Source organism: Camarhynchus parvulus, chromosome 2 (assembly GCF_901933205.1).
Source record: "Camarhynchus parvulus chromosome 2, STF_HiC, whole genome shotgun sequence".
In the NCBI taxonomy this organism is placed as follows: domain Eukaryota; kingdom Metazoa; phylum Chordata; class Aves; order Passeriformes; family Thraupidae; genus Camarhynchus; species Camarhynchus parvulus.
In genome coordinates, this window is record NC_044572.1 from 90,996,522 (window position 1) to 91,016,720 (window position 20,199).

A 20,199-nucleotide genomic window follows, 5' to 3' on the forward strand; every position below is an offset into this window, starting at 1 on the left:
AGGGGGCCAGGGTGCACAGATGCTGGGACAAGTTCAGAGGGGATGCTGGAACCATTGAGGCCAGGGAGTGCTGGGGGTTACTGGGCCCCTATGGGGAAGGGGCAAGAAACACACAGCGGCAGCAGCTTTAATTTAAATGCAAACATTTTATTTTAAAATGTCTCAGCTGTACACTTCTGCCTGGTAATAAATGTAAAATATAATTTAAGAAGTACGCTTAGAAGTTCCTTCTAAAAGCAGGCTGAGGAGACAGTACAAAACACAACAGAAAAGTGCACCAGGTTCAAACAACATGCCAGAAGGTCAAACCCACAGGTCACTGCCTGGTTTGGATCAGCCACAAGGCCTTTTACAGGTATATTAGCGATATACCATGCCATCTATGACACTCCTATGCACAAAGCAGGACAGTCAGTGGTGCTGCTTGGGTCACACATTACCGGAGGTGATCCCACAGGATTCCCTGGGTTGGCTTCCCCAGGGCTGGAGCTGTACCTGTCTGCTGCTTCATCTCCCCAGATGGGCAGCGTTCCTGCCTCAGCCACATGCCCCTGTGCAGGCATTACCTGCATCATGCAGTACATTTCCAAATAGTGCTGGGGTGGTTGCAGTGTTCTCTCCAGGTATATGCCCTCCCCAAAAAAGTTTTGGGGAATCATGGAGCATCAGATAGGCCAAAACTGTTTGTAGAACTCCATGCAACTGTTTGTTAATCACAGAATTGTAGAATGGTTTGGGTTGGAAGGGATCTTAAAGATTATCCAGTTCCAATCCCCCTGCCATGGGCAGGGACACCTTCCACTAGACCAGATTGCTAAGAATTAGTCTTGTTCTCTACTGTGTTTCTTCAGGAGAAGCAGTAATGGCACTTTTAATACTGGACTGTAAGTGGAGTGTAATGGCAGATTATACCCCTTTGGTGATGATGTTATTGGCACCTGGACATTTCTCTTACAGTCTTTTACAAGGAGTCACATTGAAATGCTTGATTATTATTTGTGGTTCTAATCTCAAAGTCTAAAATGGACAAATTGAAAACACTGCACTGTACATGTTATATAATGCTTCCATACCCTTCTTAATTTAAAAAAAATTAAAATTGCAAATTAAAAGTGCAGTTGCACAGTGAAAGAATAAACCCATGTAGAAAAAAATGAAAGAAGCTAAAAAGGAGAAAATTAGTTCCTTGATTTTTTGAAAGAGAGACCATATCTAAAGAAAAAAGGATTTGGCATTGCATACGTACTTTGCAGCACTAAACTGTTGGTGGTAGCTGGGGGTTGCTTGGCAGTACAGACTCCTGAAGAGAGGATGTTTCACCAGCAGAGTGACCTTTTTTCTGGTTTTGGGGATACAACTGTTATTAGTGAGTACCTCCATCTTATTAAAGAGTGGGGAGAAATGAGGGATTGCACTTCTGCCTAACACTGTTATTTTGGCAAAACTTTTGAAGTATGCCTAAAGTGGAAATAAAGCTACAGAAAACAGAAAGGACGGAGACCAAAATGTACCATCCAATGCAATCAAAAAGGTGGAAAAGGTAGAGGAGGAAAAGGCAATTGCCTTTAAGGAACAAAGTGTTCTTTGGTTTTGTTAAGAAGGAATTCAGGGATTAGAGGGTGTGAAGAAGAACCCTTTCAGAGGAGGGAAGTTTGTTGACCGTGCAGAGGAGGAATCTTAGCTATAGAGAGAGTAGAAACAAAACTGAATACTGTCATTGAGAACTGAGATAACTTTTGCCTTTTTGAAGTTCTTTCTAGAAAGACAAAAGAATTTGAAAAAACCTACAACAGTTTATGCTTGCCTCTCCTTATTTCACATTTTAAATCATCACAGGGAGGATACATATGGTGCAAAACCCTAAAAAAAGAAAAAAAAAAATAAAAAGGAAAGACAAAAAAGAGGTTCAGAAGGGAGAGCTCACACCCTCCTGTGGTGCAAAATGAGGAGGAGCTTTAGACCAGAACTTCACCAGATTTTTTTTAAAATGCCTTTTAATTGCTGAAATACAATTAATAAGATTAGCCAAGCTGATGTTCTTTCTATTGCCTTCTACCTCATCTTTGTTTACCATAATTCTATCAGTACAAATATGAACCTGGAGCTGTCCCTTGAGCTCTGTTGCATCAAGAAATCTTTAAAAACTTAGTAAGAGCATCAGCTGCACAATTACCAGCAGCAAGAGAGTTAATGCTCACACTAAGTTTGCCACAGCTTGGAAAACTAGCCCCAGGAAAGGAACAGGAGCGCTTCATGCCTCCTAGAATGATGTTTTCAGTCTGGTTGAGAAATGCATCTTAGCATTGAAATTACTCAATCCTTGTTTTCAATAAATTATTTTTAGCCTGCAAAGTTACAGAATCAGTTCTACAGAAGAAAAAAGAGGATGTGATGTCAGACCACAGAATTTTTCTGTGGGTGAAGAATTAATGCTGTAGTCACATAATAATTACACCTTGATGGCAATATATCTTTTCCCAAAATTTGTCTTTTTTACTTCCTTCCAGACTACCACTCAAAGAATATCTTTGCCTAAGCACAAGCAAGTGCTTGGATCTCCAGACTTTTGGGTTGTTTGTTTTTTTTTTTAAAGGACTTTGTGTGTTTAGAATATATTTCAGCCTGTCGCTGATGACTTTGTTCAGATGCATTTCTGATAGCACAATAGGGAAATGTAATGACAAGAACATAATGACATGAACACGCCAGATGTCCCTGAAACGTGACAAAGATCTGTTTGTCAGGGTGGTAGTACCTATGAACATAAGCTACTGGGTGCAGCCCCTGTGTATGAGTCTCCTTCAGGTGGATGAAAGCCTTGTGACTACATCCTGAGCGTGGTCACCTGCGCAATCTCTTGCTCTCTACATGTTACAGGACCTCTTTCAGTTGTGATGCACAATTTCTCACAGGGCTTGGCTAGATTTAAAAGAAGAAACTCCAAGGAAAGAAACTCCTGTTCTAGTGAGAAATTTCTACAGTCTAGTTTAGGTTTAGGATTTTTGTCTCAGTATGATAAGAAAAGTATCTCCATTTTGAATGCTTACACCCTAAGAGAGTAGAGAGAAACAGAGAAAAAGAGCAGACAGAGAAGACAAGAAAAAATAGAATCTGTCTACAACCCTGTCATTCTGAGGCTGGTTTTCTTGCTTAGGTGGCACTGAAATGAAAGAAAATAAGTGTTTTAATTTTTTTACCCCTACCTAAGGCAATATATCTATTCATACGTAGGGGAAATGATGGCTTTTAACTATTTTAATTAAAACCTAACACCTTGTTATGACAAAATAATGGGTTTCCTGAAATAACTATGGTGGGTGAGGCTGTCCTATTTAAGTTCCAGAATGGCTTCAACAGAAAGAGTTAAGAAGAGCTTATAGGCAGCAGAAGCTGATCTTATCCTTCAGGCTTGTTGCCTCTTAAGTACTGTTAAGCCCTAGGGATTTCCAGAAGAATTGCACATGCCTATCTCAATATCATATCAAAGGATCAGCACTCAAAGTCTTACTGAACTGACTGATGCTCAAATGTCAGACTATCCTATACCTTCCAGAGCAGACTCAGATGTAAGAACTTTCAGAACACATGACTGTTCCAATAAAGGGTGGGAAAACCACAGACTTAAACTTTGCATTAATATGTTACAATCAAAGAGTAGGAAGTTAGTCTTTCCTACGGTGAATTTAGGTACAGTCCCTTAATCTTTCACTTCCCTTGTTAAAACCCCGAACCCGGGATAATTGAAACAAGCTTACCACTCACACAGTGCTGCCCTCACTCAGAACTTTTGAAGCTAAGCTTTACTTTGATATCCAAAGACTTTAACATCAATGTAAATTATTTATAATGTTACCTTCAGTGGAGGTCTGCCCCAGTTTCAGTCACTATATGTAAGCGCAAGAAAATCCACTCTTTTTGCTGTTCAAGCTTACCCCTGGCTCAAATCATGTTGTTTCTCAGTAGAAGTAGTAGCTTTCAATGGTGTTGGACTAGCATTTGTAGGGTGCTCAACAGCTGTGCACTGGCAGCTGAAATCAGGTCACATTCTCAGTAAAGTCAAGACCTCCATCAGCAGCTTTAGCGCTGATAATAGTCTCTGCTCTATGTGGACCAGGTAACATCCCAGGGGGAGACACCTTCTCACAGCTTTTAGAACTGCTCACCTTCCATACCAAAATATACCCTCCCCAAAGATCAGGGAATTCATGAATCCATTCTGTCTCAACCTCTGGAGGGTTTATGGCTGAAGAAGTTTGAATGCTATTATCAGTCAGGCATTTCTTTCAGCCTGAATGCTCCAAGTTCCTATTAGGAAACCATTTGACTAGGCATTTCTTCTACAAGAATAATTTTTTATTGTTGCTACAATAAATGCATTGGAAGGCTCCTAAAATAGACTTTAGGGCTGTGCTGAAGGGGTACAAATACCAGTTCATTAAGGCTAAAAGCTAAACACCAGTGACTGAAAAGATCTTAAACCCCATTTCTCAGTGCTAGTTTTTAGAGTAATACCGAAGCAGCAACAACCACTAAGAAAATGTAACCATCTTAAAGAACTGCTCTGTCTTTCATCCTATTTACTAGTCAGTGCCAGGGGGTCATTAATGTCTGCATGCAAAAAGGGTTTATAAGATTAAATCAGTGGTAATTTAACAGGGTACAATGCAATGTCAGGTTTCAGTACCAACTCAATTTGGGGCACATATCATGGGGAGAGTTTGAAGGCAGATCTATGCCTTAAACACAAATGGCAAGAGATTATTTTAAGCATTTATTTCCTCTGTTCTTTCCAAGTACTTAAAAGGAATTGGTCTTTGTTTACTACCAACAAAGTTTAGCAATTGTCCAAAAAAGAGGATAAACTGCTGATCTCTTCATAAACCCAGTTCTTGGGAGATTGCTGTACTGCGTGTGTGATAATTTAGACTAGAAGGAATTCTACTGATACCACATTTTTTCATGTGAGACCTGAAGTAAGAACTCAGCCACAAATTAAATGGGCCAAAATCAAATGTGATGTGCAGGATAAGTGTGTTTTTCTTGGCTTCAGACTTTATGGAATAATAAGGAAACAAACATGACTGCATTTACACAGCAGGGAGTCAGAAGGTGACATCTCACTTTTGAGTCGCACATTCATCCATCCACCTAGAAACCCATTACATCTCACGTGTCAGATTGCATTCCCTTACATGCAGAAGCTTCACCTACCTCTATAATATTGATCAAGATGTGTCAAATGTGTCTGGGTTTGTTGGAAACATGAGAAAAATAATTCTAACTGATATGTGCCAGAAAGCCTGAGAGCAGATAGACTTATGTCAACAAAAAAATAATGAATTTTGTAACAGGGAGAACTTTAAAGAGTTTCTGTTGTTAGTATGGATTGCTTCTGCACTCAAGAGACCTGGCTAGTACAGTTCTCCCACTGTAGTCACAGCAGGTAGTATTTCTAAGCACAGACAAGGCTTTTGGTGGCACAGTCCTCTACAGAGCTGCACCTGGTGTAACCACTCCCATTGTGCAAAATGGCATCAGCATGTCCAGATGAAGACAATGGGTTTTAGAGTCACACTTCATCAATGCAAATGATGGGAGAAAGTGCAAGGCAGTGTGAAACCCCAGGTACTCTCATTCAGAGGGGTGTGACAGTGATTCCAAGTGTGGAATTAAACAAGCATCTTGTCAGAGGTCATGCAGGTGCGTCCTCCACCTGCCCCCAGCCATCAGTTCCCACACTACCCTGTCTCCCCAGCACCTGGTTTCTGCTAGGCAGCTGCACGGGGAGCTGGACTGGAGAAATTGCAGGGCTCATAGCACAACCCTACAGGCAGCTCTGAGGCACAAAGTAGTGTCTGGCACCAGCACAGTTCTCCAGTGCCACTGCTGCATGCCAAGCAAAGGACCATGACAGCAGCTCTGTGAGAGTCTAAAGAACTGCTGCTCGTAATCATGTAGGTAGTGAATCAGTGAGGTAGAGGTTGTGCAGCAACACTGATTGATGGTAGTCTCACTCTGCATGAGGAACAAGTTTGCTTGCCCACAAGTATTTTTGCAGTTTGTCTTGTGTTTATGTGAAGTGGACAGTGGTGTACTGGAGAGCAGTGTGAATTCCACCACTGTGGTCTCACTTCAGAACAGGGTCTGATATTGCATTGCAACCACTGGCAGGAGTATTAGAGCAAGGATATCAAGACTGTCTCAAACAATAGGCAGCACATGGCCAACAGGGAGCTGATGTACCTCGGACGCAAAAAAGGAAACATTCTCATGGCTTGGATATGGTCAGCTGGACTATGACAGATTTAACCCAAGATACAGTAAGATATTGTTGCCCCTCTTTACTGTCCAGTGCGCCGCGTTTCATAACACAGTTCATAAGCACTAACATGTAGAGAATTAATATCTTTACACCTGCCAACTCTAATGTACAGGCAGCAAATTCTATCAGAAGAAATGGTCAATCTTCTTGGAGAAGAGCAGCCTCCCAGGTGCAGAACCATTGCACTACCTGAAAACTTCACTTTTCCCACATATTTAAAGCATTTGGGAGAATTTTGCACCACTCATCTGGCATGTAAAGTCATGCCCTTTGTGACTGACAGATAAAGGAAGACATAATTATTTATAACATTTTGAAAAAGAAGACATTCATTACAGGGCTTCTTTCAAAAAGCATATATACATACATCTAAGCTTTTTTTTTTAATGATGTTGTTGTTATATAGGTGAAGTTGATATAAAGTTGAAATAGTGCAATTTTAAAACAAAAATTAGTGCAGGAGTCAAACTACAACAATAACAAAACCCAAAATATAACTTAATTTTTTTTGCTGTTGTGGAAACGCATTACTGTCTGGGTTCAAAGAAAAGTATACACTGTGTTTTCAAAAGCACTAAAGTGCACTGAAATGCTTTTGAAAGGTATACATCTACCGCTCAGTGAGATTAAGGGTTTCTTTTGGGATTGAAACTAGGATGTTTTTGAAAATAATCTTAGTGTGGGATTTGGTTTTGATGTAGGGTGACGATATCTAACAAGCTGCTATCAGTCAAAAAATACTATCAAGTAAAAAAGTGCATTTCCTTTGTTGATGTTACTAGTAACAGCAAGGAAAATAATCAGAGAAATACTTTGTTCTCACATATACTTAACAGCATTTTGTAACTCACAGGTAGAAGTAGACTACATCCCATTGTTCAGTCTTTCAGCAGCAACACGAAAGGCTGATGGCAATGAAATGGAAAAATATGGATTCTAAAAGAATAATACTATCAAGAAACTTAGGAGTAACTTTACTTTGAAGTAAAAAAAACTCTAATTCACTTATGCAAGTTGTTGTTTTTACTTACGAGGTCCTTTTAAATTAAGAAGTTGTGTTGGGAAGCCCTTTCCTTTTGCCATTAATTTAATGCTGGGATGAAGGAATAGCTGATCCTTCTTATAAGAGTAGAAAAATAATTATAAATCAAAAACTCTTATGGTAAACTGACCACACTGAAAACCATAAATATTTTTGATTTGCACAGAGGCATCACATCAGCTTGAGAAAAACGAACAGAACAAAGGAAACAGAAATAGTAGACTTTGCTAATGAACTGTAGACAAGAGAAGAAAGGTGATAAGGAAAAATGATCAGGTATACCTGTGCAGCAAGTAATGATTATTTTTCTGTGCCTGAGGTTTTAGCTTTCTTTTCTCTTTCCAAAGATCACTAAAAGAAGGACAGTAGCAGGGGGTAGGCTGTGTGTACCTGTGTCTGTTTCTTTTCACACACAGATGCACACACACACACTCTCAAAATCTTTCCACTGGCTTTTGATTTTAGTAAGTCATTTAACTCAACTGGAAGAGAATCTACAACTTCTTGCTTTTAACATTATAAATATTTCAAATGTTATAAAATCTATTGCAAAAATGTACATTCAGTGGTTTTATGAGGCACAGGACCTGCTAAGGTATTTTCAGGGAAGCTTGCGTGTACTCTGTTCTGTCCACTGCTGGACAACGGTGGAGAATCCAGGGGCTCACGCTTGATCGCTTGAACCAAGCAGGGGTTTTTAAATTCACATGGCATTTTGAACACCTCATTAATCTGCTCTTTCTCCTCCCCTGGGCTGGGACTGTAGAAGTGGCCATAGCAAGCTGTGTGTGCCAGGTCGGGCATGCTTTCCAAACACACAGAGGAGTTCTGAGGGCAAAAGGGGGGCACCTCCTTGTTCCGTGAGCCCTTGCCAGCTCTGTTCAAGTTCAGGTTGTTGGGATGATTTGCTACGATGCATTGCCAGTTATGGGGTGTGTAAAGGCAGTGCCTTGGCTTCTGACAAGGCAAGGCTGGCTGGCAGAGGTCTGGCTCTGTTTTGAGGTGCACTCTGCTGGGATAGCTGGGCCCCTGCTTCCTCAGCGAGCCGCTCTCATCCAGCCAGGCTCGGCTCTGCAGGTAGTTATCAGCAATGTTTTCAGAGTCAGAGTCGTATTCCGTTTTGATAGGCATCTCCAAGGGAGTGGCTGTTTCATAGAGAGACTCTGAGGATGTGAATGGTCTCTGTAGTTTCCCATGGTCTGTGGCATAGCTCTCTGCACAGCGCTGTGGGAGCCCCGAGTAGGACTGGCCATTTTCTGCATTCCCCCAGTGGGAAGGACAAGTTGATGCCAGATTTAAGAAATTTTGGTCTCTGTTGTAGAATGATCCAGTTCTCCTGTTTGGACAGGTGTTCATTCTCTGGTTCATAGAACAAGAACTGGAGTTTCTTAAAGTCCAGCTACTGTTTGTGGTGCAGTTGTTTTGAATGCCTAAAACTGATGTGTTAGAACTGAGAGGTTCTTCTTGCATAAAACACTCACCGTTAGTATGAGGCTCAAACTTCACTTTTACATTATCTTGTTCATTCTTCACTGCTGCCCAGTTAAGATGCTTCCACTGGCCCAGAGTTTCAATGGCACTGTTATAGGAAAGCCCCTCCAAGTTTCCTTTCAAACTGGCAAAACCACTTAGTATCTTCAGTTGTTCATCTTCTTCCCTTTCAATAACAGTAGAAAAAGAAGTCAGGTCAATTAGAGGTTTCTAAATTGCTGTTTTCTGGGATACAGAGTGGCTCAACATGCATTACAAGCCCTATATTGTGCTCAATACGGGACTCTCACACTCTTGTGCACATAATCTTTGCATTTGCTTAAGAGAACAAAAGAGTGTCCCTGCATCTGGGTGTCAATGTGTGTGCACAGCTAATTTCTGAGGCATTGCTTCATTTGAATTCATGCATTGTTCTTCCATTTCAGGCATACAGTTCAATAAAGAACCTAAAAATTGTAGTACTATACACTAATTCTTACACTTTTGTTCTTCCCTTAAAATATATCTACATAATATTTGTGTGTAGAAAATTCTAGAGATAAAATACAAGTAGTATCTTAAATGAGATATATTTTGTTAACAAAGAGTTATTTGGACACATAAGAGCTTTCTGATCAGAGTGATTTGAGAGACAACCATGGGGGTCTTACATTTCAAGAACACAGCTGAGAGGAAATAAAATGCCCAAATTAAATAACCAAATAGTTACAGATGTTCATATTGGGTGTATGTTTGTTTTATATGTCTAACTTAATTTATGCTGCCTTTTGTTTTCTAAGATGGCCAGTGAATTAATTTTCCATGACCTCCAGCTGAAGTACTCAATTTCAATTAAAGAAGAACACTGACAGAGAGTGTTGCCTGAGCACTTCCATGCCCAAAGCAGCTGTTTTCAGAACTGGGGTCCAAATCCTGAGGTTTAGGTCTTGAGTTCACTAATATGCTGATTCCTGACTCTGGGGGATCAGTGCCACGAAACCAACTCATGCCCCTCCAAGCAAGAAGCAGACATCTCAGTAGGAAACTGCGTATGAAAACCTGAAGAGCTACTGAGGGGTTTAGAAGGCTTTTTCTTCGTTCACAAGAGAACTTTTTCCTTGAGTATTGAATCAGTGTGCAAGAAAAGGATTTTCCAGTAGAGGGAGTCTGTGTTGTTACAAAGAGAGAACGTCCCGCTGTAATGATGTACACCATGAAAGAAGACTATTTCCTCCCACTCTTTTTTTTTTTTTTGGGGCATTAAATATTTTCAGTCCTCTGCTAAATATTCTTATTTTTATTATTGACCATATTGAGATGTAAATGGTCTGATAAAAGTTTGCTGCAGATCATGATTCTCAGGAAATGGTCAGATTGGGAAGCAGAGGACTGAACAAAATGCAATAGTAAAAAAAATGTTAAACTCCAAAATTAATAAGTTTACAGTGAAATAGTATCCAGTGAAAATTCTCCAAAAGAATCTATGTTTCCTGGAAGACAGCATACATTTTAACAACAACAACAACAAAAAAGTTGCAGCAAATACCAAATCTATTGCAGACTCAGACAGAACTGAATATAATCACTAAGGCCAACTCTTGTTATACTTCAGTCTGTGCGAACAAGCATAGCTATATCAAGCATAAAGGAAGGATTTTAATCTCTCTGAGAGCAAAAATGTAGCTAAATAAACATGATTAATTACACAAAAACAAATTGGAAGTAGAGAAACTAGTAAAAGAAACAGCCCCTTTTAATCTGCTTCTTAATAGAAATTCATTCCCTGATGCAGCAAGATAATGTTTGTGTCATCCCAGTAAAGGTAAAAAGTTCCAGCATCCTCAGGTGAGAGCTCCCCTGCTATTCATGTGGATCTTGGGAGATACACCCCCTGCAGGGAATATCTACTCTGGAAGTGCAAAAACTTTTTTTATTTCTTCCACCTGCAAGGCATTTTGAAGGAAAATATCTGGGATAACAGCCACACTTTTAACACTAGGCCAGATGGTGGCTATGTAAAACTCCTGGCCCTGCTCTCTGAGTCCACTCTCTTATCTCTTCCCTCAGACCAGCTTGAAGAGGTACTTCAACAGGGCCCACAGGAACTGGAACACACAGTCCCATGGGGGAAGGATGCAAAGCCCACTTGAGAGGAAAGGGTAAAACTCATCCAAAAACTCCTCTCTGAATGCAAATCTGTGAGATTAGTTTACTGTGAGATTAATTATTCCACGACTGAGCCTACAGGCAACTAGATGTATCGGTCTACAAGCATACAATGAATATGAGTACCGTTCCTTAGATTATGTTGCACATAAACAACTGAAAACATGAGCTCAACTGTCTTACATGAAGGAAAAAAAAAGCTTAACATAGTCAAATGCTGATAAGCAGAAAAACTAGGACACTAGATTTTCAGCTGCAAAGGTTTTGTTTTAAACCCAAAATATATATATTTTTTGTTCAAGAAGGACAAATATTAATAATGAAGTAGTTTATTTCTGTGTTAATGTATATGCATACTCAACTTCAGAAGAAAAGAAGGCTGAAGACAGAAAATAAATATTGTTTAGGATTGTAACTGCCATTTCATATGTTCCAAGACAGAAATAGATTTCTGTATCATAAGGAAACTAAATTCTTCTCATTCATCTCTTCTCTTAGGTCACTACAGCCCTTTGAAATATTTCATACAAAAAGAATGCATTCATTTTCCTATTTTTTTTTCTTTTTGGTACTGGAAAATATACTTACTTTAACATTTGCTGTTGGGCAAGAACATATTCTGAACAACCACTTCGATACAGAAGTTGAGTGTTAGCTTGAACCCAGACCCAGTGATCTTCATTTGTTTGTACTTTGACTAGAGAAATGCCATTTTCTCCATTATTCTTTGCTATATAATTTAAAAGAAAATAGATTTTAATACAAGCAGTATTAAGTATTTTTTGTTAGCTAAACTCAAACGTTCAAAGATTTCTTTGTTTCCCTAGAAGCATCAGCATAGGAAAGAACAATCTAAAATATGTCACAAAATGAAGCAAATTACATCTTAAAACTAAAATTTAAAAACTCTAGTAAGGCACTTAAACTGTAACCAAGGATTTTACGGTAATAGTCATTCCTGCTAATATTTTCATCTCAGTAGTAGTACCCACAAAAAATGTTCATGAAAAATTGAGCTATAAGAGAGGAATGATTTTAAAGACATTAAAGATTTCCAGCAGATATGACAGAAGGATGAGTACAAGTCTGCTCAAGAAGTTGCCCAGTGGTGTAGACTTACCAACTAAATTTTATCCATTGTAAAATCTGTAATAGAGCCTAGACTCTCATAATTTTTCCACAGCCAAACATTGAAAAAGCATGAGTCAAAGCTGTGGGCACATCATGAGTTTTAAAGACAATGCATTCTAATTTTCCTCTGTTTTCTGATCTTTGGGGAAAACTAACATTTGTAACATATCTTCCAGTTTTCATCAAAGAGGAATAGATATTATTATTAATTATCAGGATTTTCACATAAGCTTATTAAATTCAGTGCTGCCACTTTTAGGCAAGCATACATTGAGTATTCTTTTACTACCATTTATTTACTATTTACTATTTACCATGATTGTTTATTTCTCTGTAAATTTTCTACCCCCTCTGAAATCACAGACTTATTCTACATTATCTTTTGAGGTGGACATTTTTTTTGTATTTTTTAAAAGAAGAGGTGTTTGGGAGAAGAAGAAAGACAGCACTGGGACCAAAACCTGAGAAACTTATCAGGAGAAAATAAAAGACAAGGTTCTTTTTCCATAAACTGTATATAATCTAGAAGTACTTAGCAGTACCTTTGATTTGGTTTTCAGCAATCTGTAATGCATTAGTGAAGGCAGCACCTTCATGGTGATTGTTTCTTCCATATAATTCTGTTGCTTCACAAAGTCCTGAACTGCCTTTTGAACTGGAGCTGTAGAGGGGAGAAAATGTGGCAAATTCCTTGTCAGTGAATGAAAACACAGACTCTAGAATCACAGACTCTAAAAGATAGGATTTTCAAGCTGGTGGCCATTAGCAAAGGCGTTTGGTTTAAGTATATAGTAACTAGCACTAAATAATTATCTTTTTCCTGCATCATTTGGTTGCTCCAGCTAGTGTGTGCATGGAGTTCTGTATTCAATTAAGAGGAATAGTTATGTTTAGGAATATTCTGTTCATGACTTACTATATGTGGAAAAATAAATTTCATCTGGAATTGAGACAAATGTTGTGTATATTCTGCTCTTCCTATTCAAGTTACGTTCGAGGTACGTACATCACAGAGACCAGCAATGCATTAAGAGCTGGCATTACTTCAATTTGCAATAAACACCATATGATTTGAATGTGTTTCTTCCAATCTTTAGTTGAAAATGCTTGAATCAGGGCTTTAAAAGGGCGCACTACCTGTAATACTGAATTACAAATGCTTCCCTGCATTAAGACCCTTGAAAAAAAAAGACTGTGTAAATCTGCCCACCATCCTTGGCTACCATGCTTCAGGCCTGAACCAAAGGAAACATTGAAGATAAATGGTTGCTTCATTCTTGTCAGATCCTTGGCCAATGTCCAGTCAGGTAGTAAAGCACTTCTCTGTTAGAAGCTCAGTTCTGATCATCAGTTAATTTCACCTGGGCCACTGGAAAAACTGGCAAGCAGAAATGACTTTCCAACTCTATTCCAAAAGTCTGCATAGGCCATTATATCAGACTTCCAGCAATTTAGTTCTTCTCAGAAGGATGTATGTACTAGAACCACAATAGACATCTGGATAGTGAATCCACACACACACAAGCATAATCTAATTAAAAGCCAAATTATGGTACTGACAGTGATACTGATGAGCATTTTGCTTCACAGTAATAGAACTCATTACTGTTAGGTTACATTTAAGCAAAAAAGAGAAAATACGATCCTAGCCCCAAATGTCAACAAATTCTCCCATAGAAGAGTAACAAAAATAAGTGTTAGGAAGGAGATGAGTCTGAACACAATCTGTCCTGATCTTTTGTGATTGCTACCAAATGATCACCCCCAAGCCATTTAGTGCATTGTAAATTTACATGTTCATAAAACTTCTGTTGAAAGACAAATGCATACACCAAATACAACTCATTAGACTCTTTGTGAACACAACCCCCCCACACACACATTCGGCTTTCTGAAGTCTTCCTTTTCCTTTGTTTGTTACCAAAATGCCCAAGTCGAAATAATTGTGTTAGCAGAAGATATTGAAATTAGAAAGCTCACAGAAAAAACACTTTTTCTTTTCCACTTTTACAGCTTGCTTACTGCATTGGTAACTTTTGAAGGTTAGAAAGATATCCTAATGTTCCATTCCTAATATAAAATTTTGTATATTGAAATAAATTACTTAACAGGTATTATAAATAAAGTACAATATATTGCATCATCTTGCATTCTATTATGCTATAGTATAGTAATTGCATTATATTTATTTTGTATTCAATAGTAAATCCAGATAAATTATTCACTTTTCTAAGAAAGAGTTTTAAAATGGAGAGATATTTAACGTAATTTGTGGTTTTTACATGCTTAATAGCCCATAATCTTCACTAAATGCCGAAAGATTAATTTGTAAATACTTTGTGTTCGCTGCTGCTGCATCATCAGCTTTGTGTTTTGCTCTCACAAGCAGGCTTTTCATCTTCATCTCTGTCACAGAAGGGAGCAGAAGTGGTACCACTATGCAGAATAAGGACAGCTGAGGTGGCAATACTGTTCCTGATGAGGACTTCTTCCTTTGTCCAAAGAGGAACTTTAGTTTACCTTGGAACTGCATTGTCTGGTATAAAAAAAAACAAAAACAAAAATCCCCCACAAAAAAAAAAAAGCAAGGAAAAAAAAGAAAGAAAAAACCCAACAACTTAAGCATTTAGTGTATAAACATTTAAAATACTAATACAACCTATAGACCGTGTCATTTACCACCAAATCCAGTTTTGAATCCGCGATTAAAACTATGAATTTCATTTTCTTCATATAATCTAAACCATGCCATTTCAGACACAGGGTGGGTGGAGGTACTATCAACAGTAAGATGAGACTTTTGGGGCTGGTTGAGAGTTTTTACTCAGCAGTAGAGGTTCTGTGTTATGTTCTGTTTGCCAAAACGGACCATGTACATTGGTGCAAACACTGAGTTGTTTCCTCTGTACCCCACTGAAGCTGGAACCATTATTTTTCCATGCTCTGTTCTCTCCAGAAAGACGGTTTTTTAGTTTCGTTCCTCTTATTCTGCACTTTCTCTGGGAAGTATACAGACTGGCTCAACCCAAGGGCTGTGCAGATCGGTACAAAGGAAAAAAATAGGCTCAGGATAGCCACATAGAGAGTGCACAGCTTGGAAGGAGCCGTCCATCCCTGCCTCAAACGTCTGTGTAGTCAGAAGGCAGGGTTCAAGTCAATAGCAAGCTGCTGCCTCTCAGTGAAAAAATTAACTACCAAAAAATGCCCAGTGAAAAATCAGCCTGTTTGAGTTAGGCATTTTCCAGAGCTAAGAGATTAAAGCAGGGGTGCCGAAATGATGGCTGTTGAGACCCACAGCTTCCCAGCTAATGAGCATCTGAGACAGGACTTGCATTTCCCAGTCTCATGCTAGTAGTTTCATTCTCTTTGCACGTGCTGGAGTTTCCCCTAAGTAGAAACAGCATTGGTCTTTACTACGGAAATGGAGAAGTGATTTCTAGAAATGAACTGCTCCTAGTATGGAGCATGCAAGAGACTTTCTAATTCTGGGGTTTATTATTAAAGGATTCTTTACAAAAGGAATAAACAGATGACTATTTTTCCTTCTCCTTAAAGCAAATACTTTGGGCTTAAATGTTAATTGTTGAAATTCAGACTTGCCACCCTTGTGATACACCCAGTACAAATTGAGGACAGATATTGTCAAAAACAGCTGAAAACATAAAATTTTTTAAAGTCTTTCCATTTCAAATATTACAACTTTCTTTTCTCCCATCATTGTTTACACATATTAATAATTATCCTAGGTGTTTCTTGTTAGTGCACAGCAAAAGAAAAGTGTATCCTGTCCATGGATTTCCACAGTTCTTATGTTGAAGAATTTTTCATATAAAGTAATTAAAGTCTACTATGTCATGTCTACAGTGATCTAAGTGAAGTTGTACTTACAAGGAATCCAGAAGTACTGTCCAACAAGCAGCGAACTCGACAGATGAAACAGCGAGTTAAAAAGGAAGAATAATCTGTTGTCATGCTGTCATTCTCTTGTGCTTTGAACAATTTACTGAGAATATATTCTTCCCCTAGGAACGACAGTGGAGGCAACATATGTCAGATCACACTACGAAATAATGAAAATGTTCTGTAGCCAATTGAGGAAGCTGTTACGGAAATTGCGAAAAATTGCTTTATGGATGGGCGAATATTCAATGGTGTCATGTATGGATACATCTGCACATGCTCTAACAAAAGAAAAATAAAAGCTCTGCAATGGGATTCGGGTGAGTTTCTTTAGAAATTTGGACTTTATTTCCCGAGTTTTTGTGATTTTTTAATGATGCAAGACAGGGTAACAGATGTTGCTGGTTTTGAGATCAGAGATCACAGAAAATGCATTAGACAGGAGAACAAAATAAGGAAAAATTATAATCCTAGGAAATAAAACAGAACAAAAAAAGGACAGCAGATTTTTAGCTAATGTTCAGGTGTTGCACCTCCTTGATTTTTTTGTACAATTGCAGGTTTTTGAAATATTTCCCAAAAGACACAAGTATTAATACAAAACTATGAACTAGAGACCTGAAATTTTTCACAATATACATTAGGATGAAAATTCCAATTATTTGTAAATTTTATAGCTTGAAATAGTAATGCATGTTGTTTTGCTTGTTTCCTGCATACTTCTGACAAAATCTTGCAAAGCTCCTCAGATGTTTATAAGAGTCTTGTAAAACTCAGGAACTGTTTTTCAGGAAATGCAAGAAATTCCACCAAAGTTTCATGACTGTGTTCCTGAGGATTTCGTAGAGGTTGCTGAAGGATTTCTTGCAAGTTTCTCCCCGCTCACCTGGTGACTATACTTCCCAATTTATTTCCTCAATTACTACCTCACCTTCTGGTGAAATGCATAGATTTCGCTGGGATAAATAATACTTTATAAGGTTAACAATCTCAACCTGATTGTAAGTTCTGTAGTTGTGATTTCATCTTAATATCCCATGTAGGAGAAACTTTGAGGGCAGGCATCCAATTGCCATCCTAGGGAAGTAAAGCCTCAGAGGAAAAGATGCATTGCTAAACCTATTTGTTCTTCAGAAGGCTCCTTTCTACATCATTCTGCATGGGAAAACAAATGGCAGAAAGTGATGCTTCCATGGTGATCCTGTACAGACACCTTTTGCATCAATGAGAGGACTATTGATGTCCTGATCCATTGCCAACAAAATTTTGGCAGTATTAAGAACTGATGCTGCTCATTCTGAGCGTGTCAGAATACACGTAGGTGCATTAGAGAAAAGCAAAGGAAACAACTTTGTGGCACCAGTGGCTTAAGCACTCTGCCTTATAAACGCCCAGAATCAGGAAGAAATGTCATCTCTGAGACAATAACGTAAATAAATGGCCACTATTCATCTTTCCGGTAAAGAATCTTACTAGGGATGGTGAAACAGGCATAGGTGGAGTGCAATTCTACCTCTGTACAGTGGTGCCTATGTTTCCAACCAACATGCACAATCCCACCTGTTTCTGACTGTAGTTGCTGTCCCGACAACATCTGGGGAGGATTCATGGCCCAGTGCAGTTGTCTGCAGAAATCCTGGCGGTCATCCACGTGGATGTAATCGTAGATGTTTTGGTGCATTACATCAGTCTGAAACAATTACAACAAGGAATGGTTAATTAGTAACTGTAGAGGGGCAGCCACTTATCTTTAGATTGATAGTTTGTTTAAAATAATGGCAGGTGTAGGACACCCTCAGAGCAGCTTTAATAAGGAAAGTTGTTTCAAAGACCCCTACTTCTCAACATCTGCTTTTTCCCTTCACATCCTAAGATGATTCTTTCTATTCTCAACTCTTTTGTGCATATGCAAATGTGACTAATAAACATCCAACTGGCAAGTGATGACTAGTGGCATCCCCCAGGGATTTATGCTGGGACAAACCCTCTTTAATTTTTTGACTAAGGAATCACGGGATAGAATGCACGCTCAGCAGGTTTGCAGAGGGTACCTCCCTTAGCTGGGGAGGGCAAGGCAGCTCCTTGGTGGGCTGTAAAAATAGGCTGAGAGGAACCTCAGGAAGTTCAGCAAGGGCAAATTTCTCTGCTTATCTTGGGTACCCCATGAAAAGAAAGAGATTAGAATACCAAAATGAGCCCAGGAGAGTGCTACCAAGACACTTAAGAGAGCTGGAGCACATCCAGGAGAGAGAACAGGGTTTGCTCAACCTTTGGAAGGGAAAATCACAGAAAGAATGTAGTGCTGTCTACATCAACCAAATGAGCAGGGGAAGAGAAGACAAAGGCTGACTCTTCTCAGAAATGAGAGGGCAAGAAGCAACAGACACAAGTGGCAACATGGGAAGCTGGGAATTAATAATAAGTGAAAAAAATTACAGTCTTGGTGGCTCAACACTGGAACACATCTTCCAGAGGGGTCACAGAAACTCAAAACTTGATCAGTCCTGCATCAACCTGCCCTAGCTCGATTTGCTTTGAGCAGGAGGTTGGTCTAGGTGGCCTCCAGAGGTCCTTTCCAACTGTGTGATTCTGTTATTCTGTGACTTTAGAATATACTTATTTCACATAGCCAGCCAGCCTAGAAAAGCAGCATCTTATATTGAAATTGAAAAGAAACCTCTAGCTAAATCTTAGTTTTATAATGGATCATGTTTCTGCTAACGAATGCTTCATAACAAGAAATTGCAAGAAATAAATCTTCACCTGTCAGATTGACAAAAAAAATTAGTATGAGATGGCATAGTAAAATAACTTTATTTCAGTAAGTGTATGTCTAATCAGCAGTCACAGGTATGCAACATACAGTGCTGCATTTACAAATAATAGCAGAAGTTATAATGTTGACAATATATGTATTGACAAGTCAATACAATGTTGGTGACTGGGTATTCTAAGTAATTCTGAATATATTTACCTGATGAAACCCTAGATAGTCCACAATTGTTGATGATGCATAGAATATCATTCCATCTGCACTCACCACCAAGGCAAAACCATTCAGTGACTGAAAAAGGAAAATAAAATATGTTGAAAGATAATCAGAAGATAAAGAATAAAATTGGTATCAATGTAATCAATTTAAGAATATTGTAGGAAAGAAAAAATTCATTCTGCAAAAAACCTGGACACTAAATTCTTTCCTACCATGAAAAATGAGTAACAACCTGAAACATGCTTTCTTTCTTTTCTAAAAAAGTTAAAATTTTTAATTACAGTATAACAACCATATTACATTACTAGTTTATTGTCTTCCTAATGGTCTGCATAATTATATTTGCTCATTAATTTATAGAATTAAAAGTTTAATAGCAAGTGTCAACTACTTTGTTTTTCCTTTTAATTTAAAACTGCACATTCTATAATAATTGCTTTGAATATATATGCATTAATACATTTAATATAATAACATCCAAAGGGAAAATTAAATACATGTGCTGTTCTAAGCATGACACTAAAGCTGGATCTGAATTTTTTTGTATGGCTTTTTTCTCAAGCTGCTATAAAAATACAAACATAACATAATTGCATAAATGCAATGAATATAAAAAGTCAGTCCCCATGAATATAAAAAGTCAGTCCCCAGCTGCATGAGGACTGACTAATTCTGCCTTTTCTCCCCTGATAAAAGTTTGGTAACATTTTTTTACTCCAGCAGGCTTGCACTCCAAGGCAGTCTAGATCCTTTCATGTGGTGGTGTTGAGGTCTTTGAGATTACTGTTCAAATAGCTGTGGCTGAAATACTGCTATATTATTATTATTATCCTTGCTTCACCTTACTCTCAATGTGCCTATTAATCCGGAGTTAATCCTGAAACACAGTGCGGACAGATTTTCAATTGCTCAGTAACCAGATACACTGACATATTCTTGTGAGCTTGGTTCTCTTTTGGGTTCCTAAATAAGAACCAGATTTCCAAGACTGCTTGCAAGCTGTTCCCACTGTGACAATGGTGGGCAGAAATTCAAGAGTTCAGTGCACAATAGACTGACCTCCTCAGAAGGTTTGGCTCCCATCATAAATGTGGAGCACCTTTGGAAACGTGGCCCCGTGGGACCACACTTGGCCAGAGGCTCTGTGCCTTGAAGAACCTGTGAAACAATGACTTG

At 38.6% G+C, this 20,199-nt stretch overlaps 1 protein-coding gene across 2 annotated transcripts in view; it reads right to left on the reverse strand.

Annotated features, from left to right (window-relative positions):
• Positions 1 to 217: 217 nt before the first annotated feature.
• The window catches only part of AHRR (aryl-hydrocarbon receptor repressor), an 89,597-nt gene continuing 69,615 nt past the window's right edge, over positions 218 to 20,199 (reverse strand). For both annotated transcript variants that reach the window (XM_030943776.1, XM_030943777.1), the window contains 7 exons: positions 19,006 to 19,095; positions 17,592 to 17,721; positions 16,020 to 16,153; positions 14,468 to 14,667; positions 12,674 to 12,792; positions 11,589 to 11,730; positions 218 to 9,021 (listed from right to left, as the gene is read on the reverse strand). In XM_030943776.1, the coding sequence (XP_030799636.1) occupies positions 7,908 to 9,021; positions 11,589 to 11,730; positions 12,674 to 12,792; positions 14,468 to 14,667; positions 16,020 to 16,153; positions 17,592 to 17,721; positions 19,006 to 19,095 (1,929 nt within the window). In that variant the 3' untranslated portion in view covers positions 218 to 7,907. The remainder of the gene's footprint in view (positions 9,022 to 11,588; positions 11,731 to 12,673; positions 12,793 to 14,467; positions 14,668 to 16,019; positions 16,154 to 17,591; positions 17,722 to 19,005; positions 19,096 to 20,199) is intronic.